This window comes from Sphaeramia orbicularis, chromosome 18 (assembly GCF_902148855.1).
Source record: "Sphaeramia orbicularis chromosome 18, fSphaOr1.1, whole genome shotgun sequence".
NCBI lineage: Eukaryota > Metazoa > Chordata > Actinopteri > Kurtiformes > Apogonidae > Sphaeramia > Sphaeramia orbicularis.
Genome location: NC_043974.1, coordinates 4,195,515 through 4,214,103, shown reverse-complemented (window position 1 = coordinate 4,214,103; position 18,589 = coordinate 4,195,515). Strand labels below are relative to the sequence as shown.

The 18,589-nt window shown below is 40.9% G+C and overlaps 1 protein-coding gene across 1 annotated transcript in view; it reads right to left on the bottom strand.

Annotated features, from left to right (window-relative positions):
• Window positions 1-18,589, bottom strand: part of tkfc (triokinase/FMN cyclase) — a 35,604-nt gene that overhangs the window by 12,085 nt on the left and 4,930 nt on the right. Inside the window, exons 4-11 of the mRNA XM_030162164.1 lie at window positions 14,729-14,916; window positions 11,366-11,444; window positions 11,193-11,282; window positions 9,552-9,586; window positions 9,361-9,445; window positions 5,314-5,403; window positions 5,105-5,221; window positions 2,804-2,923 (exon numbers count right to left, since the gene is read on the bottom strand). Of these exons, the coding sequence (XP_030018024.1) occupies window positions 2,804-2,923; window positions 5,105-5,221; window positions 5,314-5,403; window positions 9,361-9,445; window positions 9,552-9,586; window positions 11,193-11,282; window positions 11,366-11,444; window positions 14,729-14,916 (804 nt within the window). The remainder of the gene's footprint in view (window positions 1-2,803; window positions 2,924-5,104; window positions 5,222-5,313; window positions 5,404-9,360; window positions 9,446-9,551; window positions 9,587-11,192; window positions 11,283-11,365; window positions 11,445-14,728; window positions 14,917-18,589) is intronic.

The following is an 18,589-nucleotide window of genomic DNA, read 5'->3' as shown; positions in this document are numbered from 1 at the left end:
GCATATGAAATGAAACACACCATATATGAGCAGTGTTTGTGTGTTGTTGCTTGTTTTTATTTTAGTATATCTTACTTCAGTTATGGTATTATATTATCTGTAAGCTGTTTGTTTGTTTGTTTGTTTTTTGTGGGACTCAAGATGGAAATTAACTGCATGGCTATAATCTCTATAATGTAAATGTTTATTAATACAAACTGTCCCGTTTAAAAAATAAATAAATCATTCATTCAAATGGGGACTTCACTGAAAAAAATCTACATCTGACCAAGTGTATTTGTCTCATTTCTAGTACAAATATTTCATCACACTTAAAATCAGACAGAATCACCTACAGAGGAACTTTTCAGTGAGATATAAGAACTGATTTATAGACAATAGATCTGGAAAATCTGATTTACACTAATCTGACCAAGATAATTTATACTTGTTCCATTGGCAGATTTTTTATTTTTTTTTGCTTAATTCAAGATTTTTTGCTTAATTCAAGATTTTTTTTTTGCTTGAATTCAAGATTTTTTGCTTAATTCAAGATTTTTTTTTTTTTGCTTGAATTAAGAAAAAAAAAAAAAAAAATCTGCCAATGGAACAAGTGAAAATTATCTTGGTCAGATTTGTTGAAATCAGATTTTCCAGATCTATTGTCTACAAATCAGTTCTGATATCTCACTGAAAAGTTCCTCTGTAGGTGATTCTGTCTGATTTTGCATGACCCCAGACCTCCTCCCCCACCCTCACCTGTCTGGATGGACTCCTCACCCTCCCCTGTCTCATCTGATTAGATGGACCCCCTCATGTGCCCCCACCCTACTCCATCCTTACAGACTGGACCTCCATCATCAGATGGATGTCCATCAGTCCTGGTTCATCTCCAGTCTGTCCATCCATAGTGGATCTGTACTTCACTGTGGTTCTCCCTCAGGTTTCTCTTTTTCCCACTGGGGTTTTAGAGTTTTTCTTTGTCCAGAGGGAGGGTCTAAGGACGGGGGAGGACCAGGACATTAGTCTAGTTCCTTCATCTACTGTTTATTTGACTGTTGTTTGTTTTCATATCCAACTAATTCTGTACAGACCTGTGAGGAAACCCTGTTGTGATATAGGGCTGAACAAATAAAACTGAACTGAACTGAATTATTTTAAGTGTGATTAGATACTTTGAGTAGAAATGAGAAAAATACACGTGGTAAGATTTAGATTTTTGCAGTGAGTGCCCCAGGGGGTAATTAGCATACTATTTAAAGCAGCCTTATTCACAACAGCTGACCACTGAAAAGTGCCTTATCTGGACAGATGCCATCAGAAAGGGTCTTATCTAAACATAAGGCTGGGGGGGGCATTCTGACACCAGTAAAAATAGCTTTCAAAATATGGTAAAATGGAAAAAGGGGCATGTTCCATGGACATATACTCCTCATACACGCCTACACCTTGTATTGAAAGGGGATGTGTTGTTGGTATAAACTCAGTTGTTGTGGAGAACTGGGGCTTTGTGCTCCGTACTGAAGAATAAAGCTCTGGACTGGACTGCACTGGACTGGATTGGATTGGACTGGACTCAACTGGACTGGACTGGATTGGATTGGATTGGATTGGACTGGACTCAACTGGACTGGACTGGATTGGATTGGACTGGACTCAACTGGACTGGACTCCAAGTGCTCATTTTACTCAGAAGAAGATTCAAATACTTAGAGCAGGGGTGTTAAACTCATTTTAGTTCAGTTCCACATTCAGCCAAATTTGATCTGCAGTGGGTGGAACCAGTGAAATGTCAACTCCAAACTTTTCTCTCTGTTTTAGAGTAAAAAAGGTAAAATTACATTATGAAGATGTTTGGATCTACAAATTATCCTCTCAAACAATATGAATAATATCAACAAACTGAAAAAAAAAGTGTAATTACCTCTGCCAAGGAGGTTCTGTTTTTGCCGGTGTTGGTGTGTGTGTGTGTGTGTGTGTGTGTGTGTGTGTGTGTGTGTGTGTGCAGGATAACTGAAAAAGTTATGGACGGATTTGGATGAAAATTTCAGGAAATGTTGATACTGGCACAAGGAACAAATGATTAAATTTTGGTGGTGATCGGGGGGGGGCACTGATCTGCCTTGGTGGAGGTCTGCGCTCTCCGAGTGCTTTTCTACTTTTAGCGATATTCTGCTTTAGTTTATCATTTACACATGTACATCACTACTTACAGATCACAGTGGATCTACAAACACAAAAAACATTTAGTAACAGGTGGAATATTAAAATTACACTTACTTCTCTTAAGACATTTCAGGTTGTTCATATTTGTTCAAGTTATTCAGATATTTTTGCAAGATTATACTTTGTTTTAGTGTAAATACATGAAAAAGAGAAAAGAGAAAAAAATTTGGAGTTGTGAGTATTTATACGGTATTATGACCCACCTGAGACTGAATTAGGCTGAATGTGGAACATGAACTAAAATGATTGTTAATATCTTAGTGTAATTTTTGAATTTCACAAATTCATCCCAAGGGCCGGACTGGACCCTTTGGCGAGCCAGATTCGGCCCCCGGTACGCATGTTTGAGATGTTTTGATGTTTAAGAGTAAGGTGTGGAGGCTGAGGCAGGACCAGGCTTAGTCTGCAGCTGGACCTAGACTGGGTCTTGAAGTCCGACCTGAAAATCCACCTCAGTATTCATGATCGTTCCCTCAGATCCAGTCAGTGTGTCCTCAAACTAAAGTGTCCTGGTGTCTTTTCTTCTCACCTGACCTTTGTACAGACACACCACTGATGCACTAAATCCTCGTCCACTCATTCAAACTATGAACCGTACCTTCAAGGTGCTGCTCATCTTGTGGTCTTGTGCTCAGAGGTGGAGGCTGTGAGGTGTATCCCCGTCCGCTGACACTCATACAGCTGATGTTGGGCCAAGCGGGAGCGCTGGTTTGAGCATCTGGAGTCAGAGAGGCGGGGTTTAAACATGCTTATTCACTATGTCATCGGCAACGTGATATCATGAATTGCATACAGATAACACGCCACTTTTAATTGGTGTGTTATCTGTATGCATTATAAGCTTTCATTGTGTACATTTATGCCACGTAAAATAGCACGCCATTAGTGCGATTAGCGGTTAGGGTTAGGTTTAGGGTTGGCAATTAGTGCGATTAGCGGCTAGCACATTGACATGCCATCAAATGGCATTAAGTAACACGCCAAAGGATGAAAATGAGTACATACAGCACGCAAAATGCAACAAGTGTTCAGAGAACGCAAACCTCCGCCAAGCACCCCGAACGGTGTCCATGTGTGGATCGACTATTTCTGTTTAAATTCAACAGTTTCCAGGTTGTTCCATACAGCAGAAAAAGTTGAAGCTTGGTATCAGTCACACGTTTGTCAAAATATATTAAATTCACATCAATATTTGTTGCGTTACAATGAAAAATGTGTGGTAAATGGGATTTTCAATGTTAAATGTAAATGTCCACAGAGTCCACATTCCACAGTGGATGTGGACAATTTTGTGCCAGATACAAGATATTGTTCTAAGCTACGGGTGGATCAAATTGGAGGCTAATCGGAGTCGTTTTGAATTTTTGCTGAATTTTGGAAAATTGCTCAATGATGACAGATAGGAAAATTGTAGATTTTGTGACCTTGCTGTGACCTTGAACTTTGGCCTACTGGGACCAAAATGTAATGGGTTGGTCCCAGGGCCTAGGCCTATCTGTGGGGAAGATTTGGGAAAGATGGGTGGAAGAGTTTTCCCGTAAAGTTGCTAACAAACAAACAAACAAACACAAAGCAAAGTGATCACAATACCTCCTGGCGGAGGAAATAAACTGGCGTCACAGACAAAGTGATTTCATGAGATCAGTCTGTCATCTAAACAGATGATGTCTATGTGCACTATGAGTTAGAGTGGGAAGAACGACCTGGGTTTTAATGTGAAGCTCCTCCTTTCAATGAACATGATTAGATATTACTGCCACTGACCACTAGGGGGCGATCAGATCGATATTGGCTGCCAATTTGGTATTTTTTTTGAAGATCAGATCGGATCGGACTTAGTTACAAGATCGGGCCAATTCGGGCCCGGTTCGGTAAGGGGGGAAGGGGGGCAAACATTGGAGAGCTCTGCCTCAATTTCATTGTACTTGTACAAAGACAATAAAGAGATTCGGATTCTGCTAAGTTTCACTTTCACTCTGCGCTTGGACTCACTCTGAGATCCGGTTGCGACGCGCGAGTCGGGTTTTTTTCAACCCGTGGGGCTTTTGTGAAATTTGACCCGACCCAACCTGCCTCGCAAATAAACTGACATTCTTTTGACCCGCCCCATCCTGAGCTGTGAGTTAACCCACTTCACATCACTAACGCACTGAACGCACCCCCATATAACACCTGGACAGACCTGTCCATAGACACACCACAGCAGTGGGAAATATAAGGGTCTAATTTGTCCCACAGTCTGAATTTGGAAAGTGCAAAAATGATCCTAAAGTTCTTAAGAGTCAACAGTGTCACAGTTGTTTTAGTTCAGGTTCCACATTCAGACCAACTGGGATCTACAGTAAAATAATAGTATAATAACCTATAAATAATGACTGCTCATTTTCTTCTTAGTTGAATGTGAAAAAAAAATCTACATATTATGCCTATAAAAAATAAAACAAAACATCAAATTATGAAAATATTCACATTGACAAACTATCCTTTAAAAATAAAATGTGAATAACCTGAACAAATATGACCTGAAAAAAGGACAGAAGTACAAACACACAGCAGTATGGAAGTAAATCTGTCTCATCAGATTTGGAATTATAAAAGCTATTGAATTTCTAGCACTGATTTTTTTTGCACTGAAATTAACATTCAGACCAACTGTGATCTACAGTAAAATAAGAGAATAATAACCTATAAATAATGACTCCAAATTTAAATCAAAATTTTATTGCAAAAAGTCCATATCGGATTGGTATTGGATCAGTATTGGCAAAACTAATCCCCCCCCCAAAAAAAAAAAATTGGATCAGAAGCAAAAAAAAATCCAGATCATCACAACACATCAACATCACTAGCGCTCACCACATTTCACTCTGCTGTCATCTATGTACGTGTGTGTTCTCACCAAACAGTCTCAGCGTTTCCTGGTCGGCCTTCATAAAAGTCAGAGAAACTCCAGCCATCTCCAGCGATGTCATGAAAGACCCTGACATCATCCTGGCCACCACCACACCTCGGCTTTCTGTTACCATAGAAACAGCCAATCACATGAAAGATGAGTGGAACTGAGATGTCTGAGGTCTAGTTTATGTGGGTCCATGTGTCCATACTCACCCAGACAGTTGATGGTCGCTCCTGTAACCACATTCATCTCCAGACAGGACAGAGCTCCCAGGTTGTTCACACACACAACCACAGTGTCGCCTGTAACACACACACACACACACATAACAGAGGGGGGTACGCTGGATAGAACCCACCAGGACCAGAGCCATGATAGACCAGTGGTATGTGGACGTCAGATAGTGGATAAGCACAACTGTTTAAATTTAAATATATTACATGAACCCCCTTAAAGTCGAAACAACAAACTAACACACACAATACACAGGGTTATTCAAAAAGAATGAGCCGATTTCATGACATTACTTCAGTTCTCAAGTGTCGTCATGGAATGAGTCAGTGACCAAGGTTATTATCGTGAACGAAAACTAACGAAATGACGAAAACTAGAATTGAAAAAATGTTTTCGTTAACTGAAATAAATAAAAACTATAGTTAAAAAATTTTTTTTGACTAACTGAAACTGTATTGTGTGTTTACACAACTAACTAAAACATATAAAAATTAGGGTTAAAATTCCCTTAATTTTCGTCTTTGTCGATGTCGGATTGATATGAAATTGATTTATTTTGCTTGAGCAGTTTTAGCTAGTGGCACCATACGGTACTTCAAATTCCGTCACTTCTCGTCTCTTGTTTAGAGTTGTCTTCTGGTCCCCTCTACCTGCAACATGGAGACTAAAATTGGGAGAAAGCAGCAGAGTCCTGTCTGGGATTTATGTGAATACAACAACAAAGATGAAAAAAATAAAACTAAACTAAAACTAAGCATTTACAAGAAAATGAAAACTAATAAAAACAAGCAAACCTGCTCTAAAAACTAATTAAAACTAACTAAATTAGAGAAAAAAAAAGTTAAAACTAAATAAAAAAAACTAAACTATAATGAAAAATCCAAAACTATTATGACATTGTCAGTGACCATTTGAAAGAGGAGTTTTCTAACTTTGAGCTTTTTTAAATCCAAAAGTGTCCCCGTGATGGACTGGTCTGTGGGTGGGGGGTGGGGGCAAGACCTTGTTCTTTGTGCTTGTCCTGTGAGATCCCCAGACCTCACCGTGTGTGATTTGTTCTTGTGGGGATACGTAAAAGACCACTGCCCACTAACCTGGATCAAGGTTATGATAGTTTGGGATTTTTTATGATAGTTTAGTTTTATTTAGTTTTTTAATGCAGATTTGTAAATTCAGGAACCTTGTACAACAAACAGTTCAAGCTAACTAACAACAGAAATAGCTGGCTAAAGTAAATGATAAAATGCTAAGTGCTTGGCTGCACAGCTATGAGAGTATTTTATGTTATAGATAAACAATTACTCCCTATTACTCCCTATTACTTGGGAGGGGTGCTGGATGGTGCTCCGACTGGGGACTCCATTGTTCTCCTGGGTGACTTCAATGCTCACGTGGGCAACGACAGTGAGACCTGGAGGGGGGTGATGGGGAGGAACGGCCTTCCTGATCTGAACCCAAGTGGTGTTTTGTTATTGGACTTCTGTGCTAGTCACAGTTTGTCCATAACAAACACCATGTTCAAACACAGGGATGTCCATAAGTGCACTTGGCACCAGGACACCATAGGTCGGAGGTCGATGATTGACTTTGTTGTCATGTCATCAGACCTCCGACCGCATGTTTTGGACACTCGGGTGAAGAGAGGGGCAGAGCTGTCAACCGATCACCACCTGGTGGTGAGTTGGATCCGCTGGCAAAGGAGGAAACCGGACCGACTTGGCAGGCCCAAACGTGTTGTGAGGGTCTGTTGGGAACGTCTGGCAGAGCCCGATGTCAGTGCGGTCTTCAACTCCCACCTCCGGGAGAGCTTCTCCCAGATCCTGGGGGAGGCTGGGGACATTGAGTCCGAGTAGACCATGTTCTCCACCTCCACTGTCGAAGCGGCTGCTCGGACCTGTGGTCGCATGGTCTCCAGTACCTGTCGTGGCGGCAATCCCCAAACCCGGTGGTGGACCCTGAAGTAAGGGATGCCGTCAAGCTGAAGAAGGAGTCTTATCGAGCCTTGTTGGCTCATGGGACTCCTGAGGCAGCTGATGGGTACCGGAAGGCCAAGCGTGCTGCAGCCCGAGCAGTTGTGGAGGCAAAAACTCGGGTCTGGGTGGAGTTTGGGGAAGCAATGGAGAAGGACTATCAGTTGGCCTCGAGGAAATTCTGGCAAACCATCTGGCGCCTCAGGAGGGGAAAGTAGTGCACCACCAACACTGTTTACATTGGAAGTGGGGAGCTGCTGACCTCGACTGGGGATGTTGTCAGACGGTGGAAGGAATACTTCGAGGACCTCCTCAATCCCACTGCCATGTCTTCCATAGAAGAAGCAGAGGCTGAGGTCTCAGAGGTGGACTCGTTCATCACCCAAGCTGAAGTCACTGAGGTGGTTTGCAAGCTCCTCGGTGGCAGGGCACCGGGGGTGGATGAGATTCGCCCTGAGTACCTTAAGTCTCTGGATGTGCAGGGACTGTCTTGGCTGACACGTCTCTGTAACATCGCGTGGCAGTCGGGGACAGTACCTCTGGATTGGCAGACCGGGGTGGTGGTTCCCCTTTTTAAGAAGGGGGACCGGAGGATGTGCTTCAACCACAGGGGGATCACACTCCTCAGCCTCCCGGGGAAAGTCTATTCCAGGGTACTGGAGAGGAGGATCCGACCGATAGTCGAACCTCGGATCCAGGAGGAACAATGCGGTTTTTGTCCTGGTCGCGGAACACTGGACCAGCTCTATACCCTCCATCGGGTGCTCGAGGGTTCATGGGAGTTCACCCAACCAGTCCACATGTGCTTTGTGGATTTGGAGAAGGCGTTCGACCGTGTCCCTCTTGATATCCTGTGGGGGGTGCTTCGGCAGTATGGGGTCCGGGGCCCTCTGTTAAGGGCAGTCCGGTCCTTGTACGACCGAAGCAGGAGCCTGGTTCGCATCGCCGGCAGTAAGTCAGACCTGTTCCAGGTGCATGTTGGACTCCGGCAGGGCTGCCCTTTGTCACCGGTTCTGTTCATAATTTTTATGGACAGAATTTCTAGGCGCAGCCAGGGGCCGGAGGGGGTCCGGTTTGGGGGCCACAGGATTTCGTCTCTGCTTTTTGCAGATGACGTTGTCCTGTTGGCCTCATCGAACCTGGACCTTCAGCGTGCCCTGGGGCGGTTTGCAGCCCAGTGTGAAGCGAGCGGGATGAGGATCAGCACCTCCAAATCCAAGGCCATGGTTCTTGACCGGAAAAAGGTGGTCTGCCCTCTCCGGGTCGGGTCTTTGCCCCAAGTGGAGGAGTTTAAGTATCTTGGGGTCTTGTTCACGAGTGAGGGAAGGATGGAGCGTGAGATTGACAGACAGATCGGTGCAGCGTCTGCAGTGATGCAGTCGCTGTACTGGTCTGTCGTGGTGAAGAAGGAGCTGAGCCAAGAGGCGAAGCTCTCGATTTACCGGTCAGTCTACGTTCCTACCCTCACCTATGGTCATGAGCTTTGGGTCATGACCGAAAGGACAAGATCCCAGATACAAGCGGTCGAAATGAGCTTCCTCCGTCGGGTGGCTGGGCGCACCCTTAGGGATAGGGGGAGGAGCTCAGTCACCAGGGAGGAGCTCGGAGTAGAGCCGCTGCTCCTCCACATCAAGAGGGGCCAGCTGAGGTGGCTCGGGCATCTGTTTCGGATGCCTCCTGGACGCCTCCCTGGGGAGGTGTTCCAGGCATGTCCCACCGGGGGGAGACCTCAGGGAAGACCTAGGACACGCTGGAGAGACTATGTCTCTCGGCTGGCCTGGGAACGCCTCGGGGTCCCCCCGGAAGAGCTGGAGGAGGAGTCTGGGGAGAGGGAAGTCTGGGCATCCCTGATTAGACTGTTACCCCTGCGACCCGGCCCCGGATAAGGCGGAGGACAATGATCGAATGAATGATAAACAATTAAACCCATTTGTTAAATGCATTACCAGTTGAAGCATCCATTTCAGCTGTTCCAGGACATATGATGAAACCCTGACTAATTCAACTAAAATATTAGTAGTTAATGTGTCTGAAAAAAAGTTGAGAATCACTAACCTGATTTCAGAGGCAGATGTGATTGGCTGTCAGGGTTGGTCATGTGATTTATCATGGTCATCACCACATCATCTGCAGATGTCACCTGAGTGAGAGGATAAATGAGTAAAACAAATCCAAATCCAGACTGAAAACATAAAGGATGGGATTAAATAGTAGATGTGGACAAGTGTTAGTCATATATGACTGACCTTTGACCTTTTAACACCTGGTTCACCATGAATTCCTGCAGGAAGATCAACAGACATTTAGAAACATTTAGAATTTACTCCAAAACCCCTGAACATGTTTCAGCTACACAAGCTGTCAGCTATCTGATTCATGTCCCCTGACAGTGTTAACCATCAGCTCCAGTTTGAATGACAAAAGCACAACAAAAGTGAGGAAAAGGTCAATAATAAAAGCTGAAACAGTCATCATCATCCTCTGAACCACTCCTCCAGAGGGTCATGGGGGTACTGGAGCCTATCCAGGTGAAGGTGGGGTTCACCCTGGACGTGTCCCCAGTCCATCACAGGGACATTTAAAGACAGACGACCAGCCACTGTCACATTCACACCTGTGGGTGACTGAGTAAAACAGAAACCACACAGAAAGGTAGTGAAGGATGTTGGAATCCAACCCAGGACCTTCATACTGTGGGGCCACACTGAGCCTGTTTACATGACTATCAAAATCTGATAACTGGGAGGAATCCGATTACTGCTGTAATCAGATGTGATGCGTTTACAGTCACTTCAGAAATGGGATAACAGAAAACATCTGGTTTACATGTTTCAGTCCATTATTTGATTTCTGTCGGAGTACGTATGTAGGTTATGAATTCAGACGTACACTTCCTGTCATTTTCAAAACATGCAGTCTTGTCTTGTTACCATGACAATGCCTGCAGTGTCAGCGTTAGTTGTCCTAATGTGGGAGGAGCTAATAAGACGACAGAATAGGTCGCATGTTCCTGCTATCCTTCATTACCTCTGACAAGGAGGTCATGTTTGTTTGTTTGTCTGTTAGCAAGATAACTCAGAAAGTTATGGAGGGATTTGGATGAAATTTTCAGGAAATGTTGATACTGGCACAAGGAACATATGATTACATTTTGGTGGTGATTGTGTGTGTGTGTAGGGGGGGGGGGGGGCACTGATCTGCCTTGGCGGAGGTCTGTGCTCTCTGAGTGCTTTTCTAGTTTCATTATTGTTTGTTTACCTTCTTCCTTTGACTCACGCTGTCGCTGCATTACGTCAGTTCCTATAGATTTATTTGACACATGTGCAGATGTAAAAAAAAAAAAGAAATACATCCAATTAACCTGTAAACATGTGTGAAGACATTGGAGTATTGGTATCTGATTTCGTTATTGGATAAAACCGATCTGATTATCCTGTTGACATGATCATTAAAATAATGGGATAACTGCAGAAATCAGATAATAATCAGAGTATTGGTGTGGATGTAAATGGGCTCAGAGGTATCCACTGCACCACCCACAGTGCATCATGCATTCCACCTGCAGAATCAGAAATGTCTGAAGACTTTACATATCTGCTGTGATGTATTATCTATTAACTAGAAAATAAATATCTCCTCTAATCAGTAGATAAATATGAACTTCATTGGTTTCTGTTAATGGCATAAACAGCTGTTATATTCATACTAAACACAGCAGCACAATGACAGTTGGATCACTGATGGAACCCAAACTGGGACCCACTGAACAAATGGACCGAGTGGAACTCCAGTTTCATATGTTTGTCAGCGATAGAACAGTGTGTGAATGGAGTTTTAAAGGGCAGTGTCTTTCATAATGGTCCTTTCTTGCTGTCATCGTGTCTTACCTAGTCCCAGCTCCATGTCCCCAGGCGGCAGGTCAAAGGAAGGCAGACAGCCTGGAACGCTGCAGGGGGACAGACTGACCCCCAGAGTCCCTGAAGGACAGACAGACAAACACATCACCCATTCAGTGTGGCAAGTGTCCCAGCTAGTGCGAAGGATTGAAGGACACACTCACCCATCCCCTTCAAAGCCTGGGTCACCGTGGAAACAATCTGGTCCAACGGGCAGCCTTCTTCTGCCATCGCTCCTGCCAGCTGGTACAGATGGAAAGAAAGTTCAATGCAGTTAAAACGTGTGTGTCTTAAAGTAGCTTCATGAGAGCTATCCTTTAAAGCAGTGATATTAGTCTTTTTTCTAGCGGAATTCTTCCTTTTCCCACATTTCCCTGACATCTCCAGAAAATGTAAATGCTCTGCTTGGCTCTGAATTCTTCATTCATTCAACTCCACAGGTCCATCTTCAACCCTATGTCTGAGTAATGACACCAGAAACGTGGTTTGGAGCGCTGGCCCTTTAAATGCACATGAGACACTTCAGGCCGCGCCCCCTCCAGGTTGTCGGCTGTGCCGCTCTGTCCTGTTCAACCGACAGCTGAACATTTGAGGTAATGGGCTCCGAGTCTGGACATATTTTCAGTATGGACTACAACTGCTGATGACGACAAACAATTATGGAGAAATACTGGAGAAATGTTGGTCTGAAGTCTGGACCTGATATGAGCAAATGTGGAGACGGAACCAGTTATAGACACAACTAATTAAGAAGGAATTCGAATGAAAGAAAACAAACAAAAATCGTGCAAAATAATGAAAAAAATTAACAAAACTGTACAGGAATTGACAACATAATGAAAAAAATGAGCAAAACCGAACGAAGATCGAGCAAAATAATGAAAAAAATGAACAGAACTGAACAGAAATCAACAAAATAATGAAAAAAATGAACAAAACTGAATAGAAACCGACAAAATAATGAAAAGAATGAACAAAACTGAACAAAAATCAAGCAAAATAATGAAAAAAATGAACAAAACTGAACAGAAATTGAGAAAATAATGAAAAAAAATGAACAAAATTGAACAGAAATCGATAAAATAATGAAAAAAATGAACAAAACCGGATGAAAATCGAGCAAAATAATGAAAAAAAATGAACAAAATTGAACAGAAATTAACAAATTCATGAAAAAAATTAACAAAACCAATACATGCAAATGTGGAGACAGAACTAGTTATAGACGGAACTCATTAAGAGGGAATTCAAACAGGTTGGCGAAATCCACTGGATTTTTGTCCAAATGAATCTAAAGATAGTTTTGTAGCAGCTGGAGGGTTCAAATTCAAACTGTCTGAACTATTAGAGTCCAAATACACAAAGAAATGAACCGCAGACTAAGAAAAGTGGGTTTAGACAAATGTGAGCCCTTTAACTCCACAAGGTCTGTGTGTATATGTCTATCCTGGACAATAAAGAAGTCCCACGCTCTAATGTTTTGTTGAACCACCTTTAGCTTTCATTGTGACATGCTCATTGTTTTCATAAGTGACATCACAACATGCATTTCTGTCATTTTTTTGGACACACAACATGGCTGACCCTAGACTTCATTAACTGAACCAACCCCACATCATAACACTGTCCTCCTGTAGGCACTAGGCATGATGGGTAATCAGTTCATCCACTTCTTTTCTCACCCTGATGCCCCCATCGCTCTGGAACAGGGTCAGTCTGGACTCACATGAAAAAGTCCAGTCTTTATGCTTCTGTCAAACTGATGGTTGTTTTTATTTATTTTTTTTAAATTCATTTATTTTTAATCTTCTTTCCCCTTATTTACTGTATTTTCCAGACTATAAGCTGCTACTTTTTTCTCATGCTTTGAACCCTGCGGCTTATACAACGATGCGGCTCCAGTATAGATTTTTACGGGCTAACGGCCTCCAGCGATCCGTGCCGCTTGTACTTTGTGGAAGTAAAAGTGAACCTTAAGGCTCATTTCCCTTTTCTCTATCTCCTGAATCTGTGCAAACTTTCATTTGAGTGTGCAGGACATTTGTCCTGTTCTATGAAATAACATACTTAGGTAGAATAAGTCTGGTGATGATTTTTTTGGATGAAATTTATGGTGTGGTGGCAAGGATTAGTGGAAACACTAGTAGTAGACGCTCATGCTGGATCTGGCAACCCCTAATCTGGGGGGAGGAGGAGAGGATACTACACTCTACAGTATTTTGAATGTGATTGCAGTACCAGTTTGGGCCACAATCCTACATATGGCACCTTTAAGGTATGGAAATAACTATTTAAATAATCTTTTTGTTTACCATCTGTCTGTGTAAATGTCTCATGTTACAACGTGGACACCTGCGGCTTATAGTCAGGTGTGGCCTATATATGTACAAATATGTTTTTCTTTTAAAATTTGGTGGGTGCGGCTTACATTCAGGTGAGCTCTATAGTCCGGAAAATATGGTATTTAAGTATATGTGAACTTACAGATATGCAAGTGTGTATATGTGTACATATATATGTGTATGTATGTGTCTGCACATGCACTTTGTTTGAAGGGGATTTATATATCTTTGTACCTAAGTATATTATGTCTGACTACATAAATTTAACGAAGGTCCGGTAATTGGGGTGGGGGGTGGGAGGACAGGTGGATAGGAACTGGATATAATTGTTTCATGTCCAAGTTTGTATGTTTGTTGTGCATTTGAAATTTGAAAATGAAAAAAAAGACCTTGATCAAAAAAAACAAACAAACCTGATGGTTGTTTAAGAAATGAGAATCTACTCATTACATCAGTTACTAGGGGTGTGTAATGGCAAGAATGTGGAGACACGATACAAATCACAATACTAGGATCACAATACGATATATCACGATATATCATGATACTGTTAAAAAGGCAATTTTTTTGTTACTTTTTCAAAATGATTATTTCCTGGAAGAATTGAATTACACCAGAAATCTGCACAAATACTAAACACATTTTTATTTGATCACAGCAGGATCTAATGTTATATCACAAAATGTTCCCGTGTTCAAACTGAAATTCTATTTTACAGACATTACAGTTTCAGATCCTGTTCAAATGTTCAGATTCTATTAGTTCAGAACTAACATCAGAACATTATTTTAGTTCAATCCCAACAAAGGAACTAACGTTATTTAATAAAACAGTGTTAAATAATAATAAATAAAATATAAACAAAAAAGAAAAACAAAAAAACAAAAATGAACCTCCACAATATCTGCATTTGAATAAATACCTGAAAATATTAATACAGTACTTTTTAATATCGATACAGTATTGTGAAATGAAATATCACAATATATTGGAGAACTGATATTTCCTAACACCCCTATCAGTTACAGTTAAAGAAACTTGTTGCCGCTTGAAAAACCTTGGTCACTGTGTTGAGTATACAATGGAAGGATGTGACCCACTGGCTCAGTTCAGTCCAGGTGGGACTTTGGCCAGGTTGTGTATTTTACTGTAATAAACGTACTGCAGCCGTAACTCAAAGCTTACCTTGTGTATGAAGATGGTGCCACACAGGCCCCTCCTCCCAGCCTTACTGGGTCGCTCAAAAGCACAATCGTCAGCAACTATCACTGTGTCGACATTGACGCCGTGGTTGCGGGCCTGCTCTGCAGCTAGTCCAAAGTTAAGGCGGTCCCCAGTGTAGTTCTTCACAATGAGAAGGACTCCAGAAGCACCTGGGGACAGAGGAACGCACCCCTGAATATTTCATTAGAATTTAAAACTTAACTAGTGCGTTGACCTGTTTGGATCCACAGGTTCTAGATGGGCTAGTTTTTCTGCTGTTGTGTATTTGTACATGCTGTACCACATTTGTCCAGCAGTCACCACCACAGTGTTCTGGGTATAGCAACGGGATTGTAAGGATATTGTATTCAAAATGACTAGTAAAATATTGGTCCGATCAACTTACTGCTTTCACTAGTCTGTTCACTGAGCAAAAATACAGAAGTATGACAAACTACAGCAGTCAGCTGTGTACACACACACACACACGCACACACACACACACGTGCACGCACACACACACGTGCACACACACACGCACGCACGCACACACACACACACGCACACACGCACGCACACACAGCAACTTAGCATTTATAATTTAGATAACAATAATAATTGTGGAGCTTAAACTATTTGCAAGAAAAGCAGTGAACTGCACTGACACACCCTTTATTATAACTGTAACAGGATGAATGTGTAACCAAGCAGACAAGTCATAATTTTAAAGTTTTCATCAGTAGCTTTATCATCTTTGAGTTTAATTTCTAAATTCAGTTTAGTTTTAGTTGGAATGCAAAACTATATATATTTTTTTCTTATTTTAGAATAAGAATTGGCTTGTTTTACTTCAGTCTTTTTTTTTTTTTAATTTACCTTTATTTAACCAGGAAGTCCCATTGAGATTAGGAATGTCTTTTGCAAGGCAGACCTGTCCAAGGTATCAGCCATACAAAGTCCAAACAACATAAAACACATACATGAGACACAATGAACAATAAAACACAATAACAACTATTCAACCATAAATCATGAAAAACAGTGACATTCCTCAATCTTTACAGTGGAGTACCCCCTGAAACAAACTTTTTTTTATCCAAGTACCCCCAACTCTTGCTTCAACATTTTTGACTGAAAAAAATTAGGCCAAATTTGTTCCTGTACCAAAGGTAAACAAACAACATATATTTAACAGTAATATATATATATATATATATATATATATATATATATATATATATATATATATATATGTGTGTGTGTGTGTGTGTGTGTGTGTATATATATATATATATATATATATATATATATATACATAAGTTTAAATAAATTCTCTTTGCAATATATAAACTGAAAAGTGCCCTCTTTCATTGATAAAAAAAGGTCATTGATTAATAAATGAACCTTTCACCTACATAAAATAATTCCTTATCTACTCAAATAAACTAATTTTGAATCATATAAAATATAAATGTCCTTCAAATGTTACCAAAGACAATAAAACTATTATACGACTGTATTTATTGTGTTTTATATTTCAGCATTAATTCTCATTATTTATTTTGTGTTCAGTACATGATGACTTATTTAATGGATTTTTTTCCCCCTGGGTTTCTTCCAAGTACCCCTGGGGGTACACAGACCCCACTGCGGGAACCCCTGTTTTAAAAGATAGGATGTTAAAATAGAGACCATCAGAAGAGATCCACAAACCCACTGATTATTCAAAGTCCCATATTATGAAAGTTAATGTAATTCTTGAGTACTGTGAAGTGTTAATATATGTAGGAAACAAACTAAGTTGACTTGACGTACAGGGGTTGGACAAAATAATGGAAACACCTTAAAACATCAACAAAATATAATTTAATATGGTGGAGGTCCGCCTTTTGCGGCAATTACAGCCTCAATTCTCCGAGGTATTGATTCATACAACTTGTGAATTGTTTCCAAAGGAATTTTCAGCCATTCTTCAGTTAGAATACCCTCCAACTCTTTTAGAGACGATGGCGGTGGAAATTGACGTCTTACTTGAATCTCTAAAACTGACCATAAATGCTCAATAATGTTGAGGTCTGGGGACTGTGCCGGCCATACGAGATGCTCAACTTCATTAGAATGTTCCTCATGCCATTCTGTAACAGTTCTAGCTGTATGGATTGGGGCATTATCATCTTGAGGTGAAGGTGTTTCCATTATTTTGTCCAACCCCTGTATATTCTTTATTGCGCTGTTAATTTCAGCTTTTATAGCAGTGTTGGTCAAACTGGGGGGTGTGGAGTCTTCCCAGGGGGGGTCATGGATCAGTCCTGGGTGTTTTTTTGTTCTTCAGGTTCGAACATGTATCAGGTGGCAAGAATGTTTGATGGTTGGAGCACCCTGGACTCATTTTCTGGACATCCACCAAACCAATCTACTGCCATGGTGATCTGTCACTAGACTAGACAAAGAGTTTAGGTTTGGACACTGGACAAGGACTGGACTGGAAAAGACACATGGACACACAGGTTTGTGTTTTGGAGCAGTTTGGACTTGAATGTTCTCAGATGTCCAATGGAAACAGGCTCATTGACCCACTGATATTGGTCACATGTTCATCTGTGGAACCAACATGTGTTTGGTGGACTAAAAAAAGGAACTGGACTGTCATTGTTGGAGATAATTGTGCATTTCCTATTTTTATTTGGACAAATATTGTCTCAGAGCAGTCTGGGTGAGTTCATTTGTATTATTCAAGTAAAAATCTAAGTTATTTTTAATTTGAGCAACAAATTATTCAAGGAAAAGCAAAAAGTATAATTACAATATTGATGTTTCTTTCAATAAAAGTTCTAATTGCACCACTGTTATAATGTTGTTGGGGTTGAAAGGGGACTGGAGGTTTATGGTTCTCCAAAGGGGAATGACAGAAAAAGACTGAAAACCACTGTTTTATAGTTAGTTTAGTTCATAATATATTTTTAGTTTTTTGGTTTTTGAAAACTATTATTTAAATTTTTTTATTGCAGTTAATGACATTTTTTTTTTACCTCTACTTTCAGTTCTTATTCATTACCTCCACCAGGAGGTATTGTGATCACTTTGCTTTGTGTGTTTGTTTGTTTGTTTGTTTGCGTGTTTGTTTGTTTGTTAACAACTTTACAGGAAAACTATTCCAACCATCTTTACCAAATCTTCCCCACAGATAGGCCTAGACCCTGGGACCAACCCATTAAATTTTGGGCCAAGTAGGCCAAAGTTCAAGGTCACAGCAAGGTCACAAAATCTACAATTTTCCTATCTGTCATCATTGAGCAATTTTCCAAAATTCATCAAAAATTCAAAACAACTCCGATTAGCCTCCAGTTTGATCCACCATAGCTTAGAACAGTATCTTGTATCTGGCACAGAATTGTCCACATCCACTGTGGAATGTGGACTCTGTGGACATTTACATTGAACACTGAAAATCCCATTTACCACACATTTAAAATTAGAACTCAACAAATATTGATGTGAATTGAATATAATTTGACATACACATGACTGGTACCAAGCTTCAGCTTTTTCTGCTGTTTGAAACAACCTGGAAACTGTTGAATTTAAAAACAAATAGTTGATCCACACACGCACGCTGTTCAGGGTGCTTGGCGGAGGTTTGCGTTCTCTGAACACTTGTTATTACTGTGGAACCTTCTCAATGCCCTCTGTATTTTATTTCTACTCTATTCTCATCAAGATGACAACGATAATCATTATTTATACAGTGATATTCAAGCCATATTTGACATGCACTACGTCAGGAGCAATGAAGATCTATACAACTAAAAAAAAAAACAAAAAACAAAAAACAAAAGAGCAGAA